Source organism: Uloborus diversus, chromosome 7 (genome assembly GCF_026930045.1).
Source record: "Uloborus diversus isolate 005 chromosome 7, Udiv.v.3.1, whole genome shotgun sequence".
Taxonomy (NCBI): domain Eukaryota; kingdom Metazoa; phylum Arthropoda; class Arachnida; order Araneae; family Uloboridae; genus Uloborus; species Uloborus diversus.
The window spans coordinates 1,422,646-1,441,820 of record NC_072737.1 but is presented as its reverse complement, the minus strand read 5'-3'; the positions used below and the strand labels follow the sequence as shown (position 1 = coordinate 1,441,820).

Below are 19,175 nucleotides of genomic sequence, written 5' to 3'. Positions count from 1 at the left end.
TGTTATTTATCAGCGTAAACAGTTCGTTTCACGGATTTTCTGGCAAAATTCCAGTGTTGAGTTCAACCCCCTCCCACTATAGGGGCGAAAATCCTATTTGAAATCCTGAGCATCAAAAGACTTCTGTGCCAAATTTGGCAAAGATCTGACGAAAATCAGGAATTGCACAAGGACTCCCCCCCCCCCCCGTCCTTTATATAGACAGGCGATACAATTCCTGAGCATCAAAGAGCCTCTCTAAAAATTTGACGAAAATCAGACGCAAACTGGATTTGTATAAGGAAAACCCCCAATGGAGGTTTTTGCCCCCCCCCCCCCATAGGGAGACGGAAAGTACTCTATGTAAAATCCTGATCATTGAAGGACCTTTGCCAAATTTAGAGAAAATATGTCGAAACTGTGGATCTGTATAAAGAACATACCCCCCCCCCCTCTCAAAAAAAATCAATTTTACATTTTTATATAACGTTTTCCAGTCTTTCATTTTTATTTATTTATTTTTTTTTTTGAGCAATCACGATTGCTTATTGTTCTCATTTGACTGTTTTGAATTCCTATGAGTCTATTTTCCCGCCAGCACCCTCTGCCAGCACCACCGTCGACCGGCTCCTCACGATGCTGTTCCTCTAGCGAAAGCCGTTTCCAGGTTGCGTCCATGTCCTACACACACGCGCATACATACACAACTACACACACACGCACGCACACACACACACACACAAACACATACATACACACACACGCATACATACAGACACCTACACATACATACAGACACCTACACATACACACACAACTACCCACACTCTCATCACACTCATGCCTACACACAACTACCCACACACTCATGCCTGCACGCAGACACAAACACATATGCCTACACACACATACACATTCCCCACCACACACAAACACTCATACACACAACTACCTGCCCACACATACACATCCCCCCTTTAATACAAACACACATACCCCCACACACACAAACACACATGCCTACATACACACACACACTCGTGATTGCGAAAACCATAATTTGAATTCAAGAGGTCAAAATTCAAATTAATTTTCTTTTTTTTTAGATTCAGGTAAGGTCAAATGAAGGTCACGCATGAATTGAAGAGACTTCTTCTCCTCAATTCGGTAGTTTGTCTCTGCCTCATCGAATCCCGTCTTCGTGTCCGACTTGACAATGAACTTGCAGAAATAATTTAAATTCTTTCCAGCATTCCCCCCCCCTCTCTTTTTCTCTTATTGACTCGTTAAGAAAAGACTCCTTCATGTGGGACCCCCCTCCCCCCCTCCCCGCTAACGGAGCCGGTTGCTTGATTTTATTTTTATCGCATTTCGAATTCCCTTCTCATTTGACTGGGAAGCCATCCACATGCTTGCTTCTTCTTGGCACTTAATTTTAATTGGGAGGCTTGGATTTGGATGTGAAGGCGATTAGAGGGGGCTGCTTTTTTCGCCTTCGACGACTATTGCCAAGTATTTGTCTTTTCGAGATATTGATGGTGGTTGAAATATGTTATGTCTAATTTTAAAAGTTGGCTTTTCAGTGTTGTGTTACCTGTGGACATTCATGAATGATAGCGCGCTCGAAGATGAGCTTAAGAATTCTCCTAGTAACAATAAATTTTATTCGTCTGAACCTGAACCAACACTTATCTTACTAAAACATCAGTAGCCAAGGACCTTTTGATGATATCTTTCTCCGTACGGAAGTTTATGTAATGTTACCACGATTCTCGTAAAAGTTTCTCTTAAATCATTAAAACTAAATAAATAAATAAATAAATTTCCTGAAAACTTTTCAATGAACTGAAACACCATCAAAAGCGAACATGAAATGAAAGCAAATAAGCAATAATAATGAAATGAAGTTTCATTCGAAGTTCAAGTTTCCAGTGTAAGGTAAAACGCGTGAAAAAAAAAAGTAATTAAAAAAATATATATAAATTCATGTACAATACCCACAACATTGATTTTCCACCGTCCCCTCTCTTATTTTTTTTCTTTTTTATGGATTTTGTTCACTTTTATTTCACGTTTTAATATTTTTTGACTCGTTATTACATTTATTTCTTTTTAATTTTTACCGCCATATTTTAAATTTTGCAGTGAAAATTTTTACTAAATTTTACTAAAATTTTTACTAAATTTTCATTTCTTGTATTGTTATATTCATTTTTCCACGGGTGATGAAAATTGGATTCTATGGTTTAACCGATTCGGTTTGATAACTACAAATTTCTGTCAGAAAACGAACAGCTTTCTCTGATGTAGCGAGGACATGTTGTTTTCCTCGCATTGACACTCTGCGGGCAGAAAAGCAACTTTTCCGGTAACTAGCTTTCATTTTGGCTGTCGTTTGACGTTTCTCCTTCTAATGTCATTGCGATTCGTAGGTAGCGAGTCCAATGATCCATTGCTTCATGTGGTTTCACTTATAATCCGTAAAGTACATATTTATTGCAGGCGTATAATCTTTCCGCAACATATTGATTCTTTTCTTTTTCGTTTTATTTATTTATTTTGCTTAGAACCTTTCTTTTAATTTGCTTATGTCATTCATTTATTGAAGCAATTTTTACATTCATTAATTAATTGATTTGCATTCTTTCATTTATTAATGCACCTATTCGCTTATTTTATTATTCATTCTCTTTTTAAGTCACTCATTTCTTACTTCATTATTTATTCATTCACTCGTTTATTTATTCATTCATTTGAGAAAAAATATTTTTAAGAATATAATCGAAAATATTTCATAAGGAAAATATTTTATTTTGCGACTTTTTTTTAACTCACTGTCATTAATGGAAAAACAATGTTTCAACTTGAGCTTTATTATTTCACCAGGAGACTCCGCCACCTGCTCGTTTCGCTCGCCAACCCTGTTCTGGCTCAATGCCGCCTAAGGCGGTAACAATGTATAGTTTCAGGAGTGTTAGGACTTGCTATCCGACTCCTTAAAGTTTTGAGGGGAGAGACGGGGCGAAATGGCTTTTCCTAGTCCTGTATCTAACGGTTCTAGTATTGAACCTGGTAGACACTGCCAGTCCGGTGTAGATAGAGATACAGACACAAACACAGACAGACGCGCACAGAAATTAATAGTATAGATACAGTATTCTTTCTTCACGTAAGGTAACGGTACCACCAACAGTCATGCTTTTCAAAATTTTCGACTTTCTGGAAAAAATATATGTTATGCATAATTTGATTCTGAACAATTTAATACCTTATTTTTTACCATACGCCAAAAACTTTTCAAGTTATCGTAAAAATGCGTAAACTTTCCCCATAGAGATTTATGTTAACAGCAGCTGTTTAAGCCTCTTTTTCTCAGGTACCGGTTTTTTCGGTTTTCTCGTTTTGCGCGCATGATATCTCAGAAAGTTTCTTATATATTTCGGTAAAACTTTTTATACATGTTTGTCTGGTATATATTTATGATCTGAACCTAAATTTTAACTAAAAATGAAAGGTAATATTTAGAAAAATATATTTTTTTTTGCCCAAAATTTTGGAAATTTTTGATTATGACTTGTAAAATTTCAAAAAATAAATAAATAATTTTAAAAAAATTAAACAAATTTAGGTTCAGGTCACAAATATAAACCAGACAAACAAGTATGAAAAGTTTTACGGAAATATATAAGAAACTTTCTGAGATATCATGCGCGCAAAATGAAAAAACCGAAGAAACCGGCACCTGAGAAAAAGAGGCTTAAACAGCTGCTGTTAACATAAATCTCTTAGGGGAAAGTTTACGCATTTTTACGATAACTTGAAAAGTTTTTGGCGTATGGTAATAAATAAGGTATCAAATTGTTTAGAATTGAAATATGCATAACATATAATTTTTCGAGAAAGTCGAAAATTTTGAAGGTTAAGGGTCCTTAGACCCCGTGAGACATCGCCCTCAGGTGAACTCCATTTTCTGAGCCTTTTAATGTATTTTGACTTTTAAACCTATTTTTCTCTCATGCAACTGCATCTCATCAACCGTTTGGCTGCTTCTGGATCCTCTGAATGAGTTCATTCTACTTTTACTGGCTCAATTTCGAAAAATGGTCTGACCCCCAGTTACAGACACCGAAAAATCAGATGGGGATCAGACACTGATCTGATGATGCCCATTAACAGACAGGATGAGGAAGGGATGGGTAATAGACAAAATTCCCCTTTTCTCTTCAAAATTTGCAAAAGTTCTTTATTACTTCCTTTTACAAAAAAGGAAGTATTGTATTCGCGAAAAATTTTCACTCAAAAATCGCCCTTAATTTCCATTTTGCTCACCCCCAAATGAATGTTGAGTTTTTTTTCGATTCGACCACATGCGGAAAAGTGCCTAAGAATGTATAGACACGCGAAATATCCATTTTGACCATCACCGAGGTAATTACAACGACTTTTCTCGTGACGTCTGTATGTATGTGCGTATGTGTGTATGTGCGTATGTGCGTATGTATCTCGCATAACTCAAAAATGGTATGTCCTAGAAAGTTGAAACTTGGTACATAGACTCGTAGTGGGGTCTAGTTGTGCACTTCCCCTTTTGGTTGCTTTCGGATGTTCCTAAGGGGGTCTTTTGCGCCTTTTTGGGGGGAAATCATTGTTAATTTCGATGTAAACTCAAGTGGCGTTATAATTTGTCGGACACTTGGCGATATATCGCCAGTCTTTTGGTCGCCAAGTTTTGTCGCCAACTTGGCGACAAATTTGGCGGAGTTTTTTTTTTTTTTTTTTTTTTTTGTTTCAATTTGGCCATTGTTGGTGATATTTAGAGAATAAATATTGAATCACATTAAAATAGCGAATAATGGGGAAATGACATTAAATTGGAGTAAAAGGAAGTCATGTGATGCACACATTGGCTCGTTTTTAGAACTAAAACCTTATTGAATTCATATGAACAAGAAACGCCGGCAGAGCTATTGGTGGCTGTTCATAACCTTCCACCACTGCCTCGTAACTACCAACTGGCTCATAAAATTCACTCTGATAACACAAGGCCTTATTCATGGGCCCAGCAATACCAGTTTTACCCGCCTAAAAGGCTTATTATTTAAATTCAAACTGATGACTGTCTAACAGGAAATATCCAACGCTGTTTAGCACAAATAAACAGATTTCTGAATACACGTGTTTCGATGTTTCAAGGAACCCCTTTTTTTCAATTCAAAGGTGTGAGCTTCTAGATGTAAAGACACCCAGCTTTTACTGGGTGTCTTTTGTCCGAAATCTGTTTATTTGTGCTAAACAACGTTGGATATTTCCTGTCATTCCTCGACACAAAGGTATTTATTTATTGCTTGATGACTGTATGTTACTGGACTCTTGTCTCTTATTGTCGTGCAAATTTCTACTTTGTTTATATATTTTTTTAAAAAGTAAGTGATCTTAACTATTTCATTTTGCTCTACATTCCTCTACTGTCATTTCAAAACCAATTTCTGATTTGTTCATTTTGAAAAAAGGAAGTTATCTTAACCCATTAATACCTAGCCTATTTCCTTCACATTTCCCTACTGTACAAGTTTAGTAGACGAATGCGGGGAGAGACAGACGTTTGTGAATGTCTCCCAATTATTCCTTTTTGATAATTAATCATTAGTGGATCATGCCGTGGTATGAGCTTCATTGAAATACACCGCCAGCTCAGTCAATTCCAGCCGAGGACTGCAGTCTCGTGCTTATTAACACTCATCAGCCCGGCATAGGCGGTGTATTTCATGTATTTCTGCCTTAGCCCTGGCTATAGGGCGGTAACTTGCTGAATATACCTGCCTTGCCTGCAATCTTCGAGTTGAACCGAACCATTGTTTCGGTCATTCGTCTGGTCAGTGCTAATTCTGTATTAGCTACCAGTTTGTTTGGCACTCTTGGCTTCCTTAAGAGGTTTACCATCTCCAGCTCAGTCACTTCCTAAGCCGGGCTGATGAGTGCTGCTAATAAGCACGAAACTGCAGTCCTCGGCTGGAATTGACTGAGCTGGCGGTGTATTTCATGCATCATTGCTAAATTTTATTTTGTCAGAAATATTTATGTCACCTTTCGAACACAAAGTTTTCATTAAAAGTAAAACATTCTCTTTCTTTCCAATTTACAGTTACCTAGTTGTAGGACTCGCCCGAAAAGTTTGGTGTTCGCGAATACAATACTTCCTTTTTTGGAAAAGGAAGTAAAAAGGAAGTATTGTTCAGTAAATTACCGCCCAATAGCCAATGCTAAAGCAGAAATACACCGCCAGCTCAGTCACTTCCAGCCGAGGACTGCAGTTTCGTGCTTATTAGCACTCATCAGCCCGGCATAGGAAAGTGACTGAGCTGGAGGTGGAAAACCTCTTAAGGAAGCCAAGAGTGCCAAACAAACTGGTAGCTAATATGGGCTAACTGGTCTGCGCTAATTCTATATTAGCTACCAGTTTGTTTGGCCCTCTTGGCTTCCTTAAGAGGTGTTCCGCCTCCAGGTCAGTTAGTCCTATGCCGGGCTGATGAGTGCTGCTAATAAGCACGAAACTGCAGTCTTCGGCTGGAAATGACTGAGCTGGCGGTGTATTTCATGTATTTCTGCTTTAGCCCTGGCTAATGGGCGGTAATTTACTGAATATACCTCGCCTCGCGTTCAATCTTCGAGTTGAACCGAACCATTGCCTCGGTCACTTGTCTGGTCTGTGCAAATTCTATATTAGCTACCAGTCTGTATGGCCCTCTTACCCTCCATAAGAGGTCTTCCACCTCCAGCTCAGTCACTTTCCTATGCCGGGTTGATGAGTGCTGCTAATAAGCACGAAACTGCAGTCCTCGGCTGGAAGTGACTGAGCTGGCGGTGTGTTTCATGTATAGGGGAATGCATGTTTCCCCACTATTCCTCGATAATTAACGAGTGTTCCCGTGTGTCGTGCAGTGTTCTGTGACGTGTGGCCAGGGCCAGAAGAGTCGGTCCGCGGCCTGCCGGGACGCAATGGACCAGCACAGCGAGGACTGCGACATCGAGGCCATGCCCGCCACCAGGATCGGCTGCGACAGTGGACTCGTCTGCGCACCCTCCGAAGACCCTGGGACGTACCTCTCGTCTGGTGAGTCGCCTCTTGAACCTGTTCCTTCCGCAGGGGAGCCTTTAATCCTTTATTTACTACCTTATCGGTTGCATAGAACGATTAATTCAATTTACAAACAAACCTGTTTTTTTTTTTTTTTTGAGTAATCACGATTGCTTATTGTTCTTATTTGACTATTTTCAATTCCTATGATTTTATTTTCCCGCCAGCACCAACGTCAACCGGCTCCTCACGATGCTGCTCCTCTTGCGAAAACCGTCTCCAGGTTGCATCCATGTCCTACACACACAAGCATACACACACATGCCTACACACACATACACACACTCATGCCTGCGCACAGACACAAACACATATGCCTACATACACACACATACTTGAATACCTGCACACACGCGCGCGTACACACACAGCACTGCATACACAACACGCACACTCATGCCTGCACACAGACACAAACACATATGCCTACATACACACACATACTCGAACGCCCGCACACACATGCGCGTGCACACACAGCACTGCATACACAACACGCACACTCATGCATACCTACGCACACACACATCCACACACATGCATGCATGCATGCAAGCATACACACACACGCGCACCCACACATATCCGCCTACACAAACACACACACACACACGCGCGCACCCACACATATCCGCCTACACAAACACACACATGCGCCTACACAAACACATATGCCTACATACACACACCTACTCGAACGCCTGCCCACACACGCGCGTACACACACAGCACTGCATACACAACACGCACACACATGCATACGTACGCACACACACACTCACACACATGCATGCATACATACACACACGCACCCACACATATCCGTCTACACAAACACACACACATGCGCCTACACAAACACACACGCGCATTCATACACACACGCTCGTGATTGCGAAAAACATAATCTGAATTCAAGACGTCAAAAATTACAATTATTTTTTTTCCGTGGATTGTGAAAATTTCAATCTAACCTATGTACATAAATGGCATAAATGGCTACTTCTGTATGGTAGGATGTCCGGGGTAAACTTCAAAACTACTGGACAGATTTTAACCACAGATAGCTACATTATCCGAAAGCAACATAGGCTATAATTTATTTCTAAAAAACTAAGTTTCAAAAAGTTATGATGGAAAACTAAACTTTCTAACAGTAATTTCTCCATTAAATGATTAAATACAAAATCCATTGTCACAAAAAGTCGTTGCCTTACAACATCAATATTGATAGCAATCATATTGAAAGTTTTGAATCAATGCTTCTCTGGAGCAATCATGAGTTTAAAGTCATTTTAATATTTGGAAACTCGACTTTTTGCACACTTAGGGTAACAGAGTAGCGAGCTTTTTTTTTTTCTTTTTGTGTGTGTGTGTGTACTGTTCGACTACGGATTGTATGTAATTGGCAAACATCCAGTTAAGGCGACTCCATCTGAATGAGGGGAAAAATAAAAATTTTATGCGCTGATTTGAATGAGACTCTGCTTAATTTAGAGGTTAACATACATCTGCAAAATCTGACATCCCTAAAAAATAATACATGCTTCCATTTCCGCGCGTAAACCGGATGTTTGCCTTTCCATACAATCCGTGGTTAGACAGTACTCTTTAATTATGTAAAGGCGCGCGGTTTTTTTTAGTGATCTTTGTTTTTGTCAGTTCATATTTTGGAAGTTCTAAACATTTTTATATGCTTAAATGTCGTGCTTTCGTTTCTAACTGAATACTCGTTCGTTCTTTATACTTATTGCTATTTTAGTTTTATGGGTAAGGAAGATGCTCTATTTTTAATGACGTCAAAGCGGTGTGTTTTGAGTTCTTTCAGTTAAAACAGAAAACGAAAGAAAGTAGCGATTGTTTCTCACAATTATTACTGACCCGGGCAACGCCGGGTATTTTTGCTAGTTAGGACATAAGTGAAGAAATTATCTATACACGAATGGCGAGGTAATATCTTCAATTGATGAAAGCGATTTTTGAACCAGTTTACCACTCAAAACTTTGTGTTTCGTCAGACTACGAAGGATAATGATTTTACGTTTAGAAAAGTTTTGCATTTGAAAAATTAGTGCATATGTAAGTATTAAAAAATCTTCGCGTGCATATGTTCTAAATCAGATTATAAAAGGTTCCAAGTAGCTGCCATGATTTCTTTTTAGAAAGCAATTCCTCATTGTTTTGTAAGGTTTTGAGTTATTTTCTACATGAGACTTTTTTATGTGTGGTTCCTACATCAAAGTCCAAACTTTGGCTTTCGAACTAAAAGTCTTCTCTAAAATCCTGCCCGAGGTCGTCAATGAGATTTAGTATACACAAAAAAAAAAACTAAGTTGTTGTGAGAAATTTGCACAACACACCTACAAGATATGTATTGTGCAAATTTCTTATGTATTTATGTTTGTGAGTTTCTTATTCCACATGTTAGGATAAATGCAATATCAATCGTTAAATTATTCAATACTGTCTGACCGTCGATTACATGGAAAGGCTAATATCCGGTTTATAGGCGGAAATGGACGAATCTATTAGTTTATAGGGGTGTTAGTTGGTTTGTTTCAGATGTGCCCTTTAGGCTCTCTATTATTTAGCCTTAGTTTTGTAATAATGAAAATTTGCTCACAGCAACATTTTTTAAATCTAACGTATATTCGATCCATATTCTCACGGCAAAAATTAATTGGTTTATTTAGTCGCAACAAAGTTTTGAGCTTACCATTTTGCTTTTACGTTCCTGAACGAAATGAAAATATTGTATTTTCTTTTGTTATTTCCATGGTAACTATTTTTGTTTCCCTTTATTTTATTTTTGAAAATGCAATAAATGAATAAGGCACTAGTGACATTATAAAACGCGTGCATTCGAAATCCCATCGTTATTTTCCCTTCTCCCCAGCTAGATTTATTCTGATGGAATCGTCTTTACTTGGCAGATTGCCGAATTACATACAATCCGTGGTTAAACTACCATCATGCAATGCAGCTCCTTATTTGGTCTTATAAATTGAATAAAAAAACAGATAGGCATATTCTCCAGCATCTTTGAATAAGAGCTAAGTCAATAAAGCACTTAATAAGGTCATGCAAAATGTTTCGAACAGGTAATGTATGCAATGTTTTAATAAATAATAACAAATGATGGTTAATTTTGAAAATTTTAATGTCATGAAGTTAGTACCTGCTGAAGAAAACAATTTGGAATTACGTTTTCCGTAGCGTTAGTTTTCAGAGCGAGACAAAAAATGCAAACAGAAGAACTTGATTCTTGGAATTAAAAGTTAACGTTTTTGTAGTTACGCCTCTTAATTAATATTGTAATGCATGCCACACTAATTAACACAGTGCGGTTTAGTGTTTGTGTGCGTGGGGGCGGGGTATGTGTATGTGTGTAGTCATATGTGTTTGTGACTGTGTGCAGGCATGAATGTGTGGGTAGTTATGTGTGTGCATGTGTGTGTAGGCGTATGTATGTGTGTGTATGTGTTTGTATGTGTTTGTGTGTGTAGGTGTGTGTGTGTGTAGGTGTGTGTGTGTAGGTGTGTGTAGGGTATGTGTGTGTGTGTAGGTGTGTGTAGGTATGTGTGTGTAGGTGTGTGTGTGTATGTGTGTAGGTATGTGTGTGTAGGTGTCTGTATGTATGCGTGTGTGTGTATGTGTGTAGGCGTATGTATGTGTGCGTGCGTGCGTGCGTGCGTGTATGTATGCGTGTAAGTGTAGGATATTGGCGCCACCTGGAGATGGCTTTCACTAGAGGAGCAGCATCGTGAGGAGCCGGTCGACGGTGATGCTGCAGAGGGACTGGCGGGAAAATAAAATCATAGGAACGCCAAAAACAGTCAAATGAAAGCAATAAGCAATCGTGATTGCTCAAAAAATACTGGATCAACAGTTCACTAATAATGAAAAAAGTGGCTACAAAATTTAAAGTGTTTACTGGCCGCGACCTACTAAATAAAATTTAGCTGTATTTAAAAGATAATACAAGTAATAATCAAAAAAAGGTTATTAGAAACCTAAAGGAAGTATTTGGAGCTCTGGCTCCGATTCTAGTTCCCGGGAAAACAGCTCCGGAGCGGTCCAATTCCAGGCTCCTGCTCTTCAATCGACCAATGCATCCGAAGTCAAACATTTCGAAATGCTCATAAATCAAAGAAAAAGGATAAAACCGCTTATACAGTCATATTAACTGGAAAAAAAATCAAAGGACGGCGATCGGGAACTCATACATCATACGAGACCCAATTTGTTTAAAAAAAAAACGATTAATATAGAGAAGAAATAGGACCGTAAAACTTTGTATCTACGGACGAAAGCCCACTTGGGAAATGTCGCTGGATTTATAGTCTCATTTTTCATCGATATAAGCATACTTCTACTATCGTTACGACTCGCCGAATGGTTTCTGCTTGAAGTTGGACTGTCCGTAAAGCAGCAATAATCCAAATCATCTCGTTTCATATCGGAATTGATTTTTTGCGAAACTAACCACTCGCATCGGGATCAACGCGCACAAACACATAGACACACACTCGTGTGGCGTGTGCACATTAGGGTGGTTCAAACTAGCTGATGTGTGCATCACATGACTTCCTTTGACTCCAATTTAATGTCATTTTCTCATTATTGGCACTTTTAATGGGATTCAATAGTTTACCCTCTAAATATCACCAACAGTGGCCAAATTGAAACCAAATTTTTATATAAAAAAAAAAAGAAAAAAAGAAAATAAAAAAAAATCGCCAAATTTGTCGCCAAGTTGGCGACAAAAAGACTGGCGATATATCGCCAAGTGTCCTCCAAATTATAACACAACTGGAGTTTACATCGAAAGTAACAATGATATCCCCCCCCCCCCAAAAAAAGGGGCAAAAGACCCCCTTAGGAACATCCGAATGCAACCACAAGGAAAGGTGCCCACTAGGAGCCTACGTACAAAATTTAAACTTTCTAGGACATACCGTTTTTGAGTTATGCGAGACACATACACACGTACATACGGACGTCACGAGAAAATTCGTTGTAATTAACTCGGGGATCGTCAAAATGGATATTTCGGGTGTGTGTACGTTCCTAGGCATCTATCCACGTGTGGTCGGGTCGGAAAAAAAATCTCAACATTCATTCGGGGGTGAGAAAAATGGAAATGAAGGCCGATTTTTGAGTGAAATTTTTTTTCGCGAATACAATACTTCCTTTTTTGTAAAAGAAAGTAAAAAAGTTTCTCTTAGATAACGGGCCACCCCTCAATTATTTTTAGACTTGTGGATAGTAATATACTGGAAGAATGTCAGCTTCCTATTTCAACCGAAAGAGGGTGCTCAACTCCCTCCCCCTAGCATCATAAGTATAGGGAGGGGGATAAAAAATACATTGAACTGAAAAAACAGTGCTACATATTATAATATACATTAGTAATATGCATATGCATTGCAATAAAATAATCATTTACAAAAAGACAGCTGGGGAAATTAAATGTTTCTAAATGTGTGGCATTTTCAACGCTACGGCTCATGTTAAATGAAGGGGTCATGGAGCACCCTCTTAAACTTTGAGTATGGAGCTGAAACTTTTACAATATAAAACTATTAGTAAGTCAAAAAAAAAAAATAAATAATTGAATTTTGACATCCTGGAATTCAAATTATGTTTTTCGCAATCACGCGCGTGTGTATGTATGTAGGCGTGTGTGTTTGTGTGTGTGTGCAGGCATGAGTGTGTGTGTATTTGTGTGCGTGTGTGTATGTAGGAGTCTGTATGTGTGTGTAGGTGTATGTATGTGTGTGTAGGTGTATGTAGGTGTATGTATGTGTGTGTAGGTGTATGTATGTGTGTGTAGGTGTATGTATGTGTGTAGGTGTATGTATGTGTGCGTAGGTGTGTGTAGGTGTATGTATGTGTGTGTAGGTGTATGTATGTGTGTAGGTGTATGTATGTGTGTGTAGGTGTATGTATGTGTGTGTAGGTGTATGTAGGTGTATGTATGTGTGTGTAGGTGTATGTATGTGTGTGTAGGTGTATGTATGTGTGCGTAGGTGTGTGTAGGTGTATGTATGTGTGTGTAGGTGTATGTATGTGTGTAGGTGTATGTATGTGTGTGTAGGTGTGTGTAGGTGTATGTATGTGTGTGTGTAGGTGTATGTAGGTGTGTGTAGGTGTGTGTATGTGTGTGTAGGTGTATGTATGTGTGTGTAGGTGTGTGTATGTGTGTGTAGGTGTATGTAGGTGTGTGTAGGTGTATGTGTGTGTGTGTAGGTGTGTGTAGGTGTATGTATGTGTGTCTAAAAAAATATGGGGGGGAATAGGGGGGCGACAAACTTGGCGGATTTTTGAGCAATCACGATTGTTTATTGCTTCCATTTGACTGTTTTTGACGTTCCTTTGATTTTTCCCACCGCCACCCTCCGCACCATCACCGTCGACCGGCTCCTCACGATGCTGCACCTATAGCGAAAGCCGTCTCCATCCATGTCCTACACACACGCGCATACATACACAACTACACACACACACATACATACAGACACTTACACATATACACACACAAAAACCTACACACACACACACACAAAACTACCCACACTTTCATGCCTGCACACAGACACAAACACACATATCCCCCCCCCCACACACACACACACTCGTGATTGCGAAAAACATAATTTGAATTCAAGATGTCAAAATTCAAATTATTATTATTATTTTTTTTTTATTATTTTTCTTTAAATCTGGTTTCAATTTGGCTGCTGTTGGTGATATTTAGAGATTAAACTATTGAATCACATTAAAATTGCCATTAATGAGAAAATGACATTAAATTGGAGCAAAAAAAAGTCATGTGATCTGCTCGCTTTTTCTTTATTCAAAGAAAGATTAAGTTTATTGTTAAAAAATTTCAGTTTTTGAATTTTAAAGGATTTGGTGACAGTTCCAAAGTTGTCACTGTTTGCTCATGCGCAATTTTTCTTTGCAGATATTTTCAAAATGTCTCAGGAAGACGGCCCGCCCCTCGGAGCGCTGGCGAAACCCGTTAAGCCTAAAAAGAATGCCATATCTACACAACCCAGGTAAGTTTAACTTTTTCTCATTTAATTATCTAAATGTATTTCCCCCACATTCTTTAGCTTCTACCAGATGACAAATCGATGGGTGATAACGGAAAAGGAATGATCGCTCATTCATTTGACCACTTGTAAGAGATATCAGCACTAGGGTGTGTCTTATAATGCACTTTTTAAAAAAGTTTTGAATTTCTTATGGGGCACCCCTTTAATTGCTTCCTTTTGATAAAAAAATGCACACATAAAAGTTTCATAGAATTTGAACAGAATTTAGGGGGTGCTACCAGTGATTAAAAATTACATTCATTGTGAAAAAATGGTGTAAAAATCAACTCCCCAATACATCTTGTCATATTTTTAATCAACATGAAATTAGGTTGGTTGGATTTAACGTAACACAAATAAATATTTCTTATATATACAAGAAAATAATAAGCATTTCATGGTTGTCATTTTATGTAATAATGTCAAAAAAGCATTTGAAAGTTCGGTAATGCCATTCATATCACAGGTTTACACTTTCGGTCTTTTACATTCAGCAATATTGTCATTTTTCTCTTTGTTATTTCCATGTGACAATGCAAATTTTTCACTGATTGCTGCTTATTATCCAGACTAAATAAATAAATTAAAAAAAAAGAGAGAGTTGACAAATTTTGCAGCTGTGGTAGCACTCTCTAAATATTATTCAATTTTTATTTTTCAGATATGAGAATGTTTTTTTCAACCAAAGGAACACAATGAGAGGGTGCCTCATGAAAAAGCAACACCTTTAAAAATAAGACGCACCCTAATCAGCACACGGCCGTGGCTAAACACCAAAACCAAACAGTCAGTAAAAGATGCTTTGAGAATGATCTGTAAGAGCTGGAAACCACTTACACTTTTGAAAAACTTAGTAAGATTAGAAATTAGTTCAAAAAGTTCTAGTTTTCTCAAAAAGCATTTTTTTTTCTTAAATAAAAAACAGTTCTCAACAAAGCATGTGCGTCAACAAACAAGGTCATTCGCTCACAACTTTTTTGCCATTTCCTATTTATCCATTCGGTACCATTCTTGGAATTGTTCTCAACCATTTCCTCCGCTTAGCCTGTATTGAGACCCTGGCACGTTTTTAGACCAATTCCTCTTAGTATTAAATCAATCTTCTATATATATATATAAATGAATGTTTGTCTGTATGTCATCCATGAACTCAAAAACTACCCGGTAGATTTGGCTGAAACTTTCACCGTTTGTTATTTTTGGTACTGGGAATGTTTATAGAGCAGTTCGAAAAAAATCCGATCCTGTTTTATTCCAATTTAAGTCACAATCCATTGGATAAATACGAATAAAGAGAAATGAATTCGCGTGAAAGATCTCATTGATAAGAAGTTGCCATTTTTCTTGAGTTTGAACAAATACATTCTTTCTTTATTGTTTTCATGCAACGGGGGGATTTAAAACTTTTTCTATTTGATATTTTTAGCGATGGATTGATCTTGCAAACTGCGTGAGTACAAAATTTGAGTAGAGTCACTGGATACCTGGACCGATTCTTATGAAAATGGCTATATCTATGTATTTTTCCACGGAGAAGGTGCATAATATGCTCATTGAACCACCAGGTGGCACTGCAGAGTAGCAACTTCTGCCCCGTTCAACCGATTGTCATGAAAATCAGTATAATGATGTATTTTTTTGTTGGCGTAGCAACGCGCATCGGGTACAACTAGTATTTTATAAACGTGTTATTCCTACCTATCGAACAACAAACGAAGAAGTCCTCAAGTAAATCCTCAAGTAGAAGTCATCGCTAAGATATTTATCGACATCGACAGTTGATCTCAATCACAAGCAGGTTACTCACATCAGCTGTAAGACATGCCATAACTTATTATGTAAAAACCGTCGAAGTGACATTTCTTCTTGCAAGTAAGTACGTGTCGGCTAGCCAACAAGTCATAAGAGCTAACAAGTGTAAAGAAATGTTCTCAAATTGTAAACGGTGGTAATTTATTATCCACCCGTTATACTGTATGTGCTGTTTTATTTATTTTACACTAGTGGTACCCGCACGGCCTTGCCCGTAATAGAAAAATTAAAAAGGTCTTTTGGTTCGCCTGTATATTTACAAATACTGTGTGGTGAATTTCCTCGCCCATTGGCTTGTACCCATGTTACGGTTCCACGTTATGATCATTTCGTACCTCGCCAATTGGCTTGTGCCCATGTTACGGTTCCACGTTATGATAACTTCGTAATTCACTCGTCCATCTTATGATAATTGTGTTCTCAAAATTGGAATAGAAAAAGAACCACATCGAATGTTCGAAACGTCGCTTCTAGGTGCACACCCCCATGCTACAAACTAACTTTGTGCCGAATTTCATGAAAATCGGCCGAACGGTCTATGCGCTATGTGCGTCCAGGGATCCAGACATCCTCCGGACAGAGAAACTTTCAGCTTTATTATTAGTAAAGAAGATTACACGCTACAGAAAAATCTGTTTACAGTGGCAAGACAGTAGAAAATAAGTCAAAGTAGACATTAACATAAATTTAAAAAAAAAATACGAACACCAAACTTTTCGGGCGAGTCCTACAACTAGGTAACTGTAAATCGGAAAAAAAAGAGAATGTTCTACTTTTAATGAAAACTTCGTGTTCCAAAGATGACATAAATCTTTCTGACAAAATAAAATTTAGCAATGATAGTTTGATAAAATTTAAATCAAGTCTTCACATTCCCCCAAAGCAGTGAAAAATGATTCATTTGTTGAGATATTCTACTTGTAGCAATCACCCTTCGATTTCAATTTTTTTTTTTTAAATAAAGTAAACGTTTAAGGGATCTAAGGACCTTTAACCTTCAAAATTTTCGTTTTTCTGAAAAAAAATATATGTTATGCATAATTTAATTTTGAACAATTTGACACCTTATTTATTACCATACGCTAAAAACTTTTGAAGTTATTGTAAAAATGCGTAAACTTTCGTCGTTAAGATTTATGTTAACAGCAGCTGTTTCAGCCTCTTTTTCTCGGGTGCCGGTTTCTTCTGTTTTCTCGTTTTGCGCGCATGATATCTCAGAAAGTTTCTTATATATGTCCATAAAACTGTTTTTGTATGTTTACCTGGTCTATGTTTATGACCTGAACCTAAATTAATTAATTTTTTAAAATTATTTATTTATTTATTTTTTTTTTTGAAATTTTATAAGTTAATGCGGAAAATTTTCAAAATTTTGGAAGAAAATATTTTTTTTTAATATTAACTTTCATTTTTGGTTAAAATTTAGATTCAGATTATAAAAATATACCAGACAAACATGCATGAAAAGTTTTACGGAAATATATAAGAAACTTTCTGAGATATCATGCGCGCAAAACGAGAAAACCGAAGAAACCGGCACCTGAGAAAAAGAGGCTTAAACAGCTGCTGTTAACATAAATATCAATGGGGAAAGTTTACGCATTTTTACGATAACTCGAAAAGTTTTTGGCGTATGGTAATAAATAAGGTATCAAATTGTTCAGAATTAAATTTTGCATAACATATATTTTTTCCAGAAAAACAAAAATTTTAAAGGTTAAAGGTCCTTAGACCCCTTAAAAAATGTTAAAATAATTGAAGTAAAGTGCAAAACTATTAGTGCCATATTAACACCAATTTTCACGGCTTGTAATAAAAGTCGCAGAAAAAAAAAATCCGTCCAAAAACAGTTAATATTTATTAACATCCTGCATGCACTGACAACATTTTATTGAGCAATCACGATTGCTTATTACTTTCATTTGACTGTTTTGATGTCCTTTGATTTTATTTTTCCCCGCCTCCCTCTGCAGCACCACCGTCAGTCGGCCGCCTCACGATACTGCTCCTCTAGCGAAAGCCGTCTCCAGGTTGCATCCTTGTCCTACACACACGCGCATACATACACAACTACGCACACACATACACACACAAACACATACATACACCTACACACATACACACACATACATACACCTACACACATACACACACATACATACACCTACACACATACACACACATACACCTACACACATACACATGCACAAACACATACACACACTCAGACACATTCACACACACAAACACATACACATACACACACTCAAACACATACACACACTCAAACACATTCACACACAAACACACGTACAAACACATACACGTACAAACACATACACACACAAACACATACACACACAAACACAAATACATACAAACACATACACATACACACACAAATACATACAAACACCTACTCATACACACACAAGCACATACACACACACATACACACAACTACCCACACATTCATACCTGCACACAGACACAAACACATATGTCTACACACACATAACACACACAAACACATACACACACACATACACACACAAACACATACACACACAAACGCATACACACACAAACACATACGCATACACACACATTCACACGCAAATACATACTAACACCTACTCATACACACACACACACATACACACAACTACCCACACATTCATGCCTGCACACAGACACAAACACATATGTCTACACACAGATGCACATACCCCCCCCCCACACACACACAACTACTCACACACTTATGCTTGCACACGGACACTAACGCACATGCCTATATACACATACCCCTGAACACAAACACACACTCCCCCTCACACAAACACACACGCCTACATACACACACTCGTGATTGTAAAAAACATACTGTAACGGATCCGATGCAACTTCCAGCTTTCTTGAAAGGACGACACAGTTCTTGATGAAAAATACAGGAAATTTATTTACACTATGTACAGGAAAGAGCGTCAGCAACTGCTAAATGAATCATCAGCAATGAAGCAAATATCACTCAACACCGTAAACTCAACGGTTACACACGTATTTACTTCCAAATACGAAAACAACACAGCGAAATGCCTCGCAATAAACAGAGCTAATACGCTCTCAGTTCGAATTCTCAATCG

The 19,175-nt window shown here is 37.9% G+C and overlaps 1 protein-coding gene across 1 annotated transcript in view; it reads left to right on the top strand.

Annotated features, from left to right (window-relative positions):
• LOC129226157 (protein madd-4-like) overlaps positions 1-19,175 on the top strand; it is a 125,670-nt gene that overhangs the window by 14,361 nt on the left and 92,134 nt on the right. The window contains exons 4-5 of the mRNA XM_054860757.1: positions 6,919-7,090; positions 14,085-14,178. Coding sequence (XP_054716732.1) covers positions 6,919-7,090; positions 14,085-14,178 — 266 coding nt within the window. The remainder of the gene's footprint in view (positions 1-6,918; positions 7,091-14,084; positions 14,179-19,175) is intronic.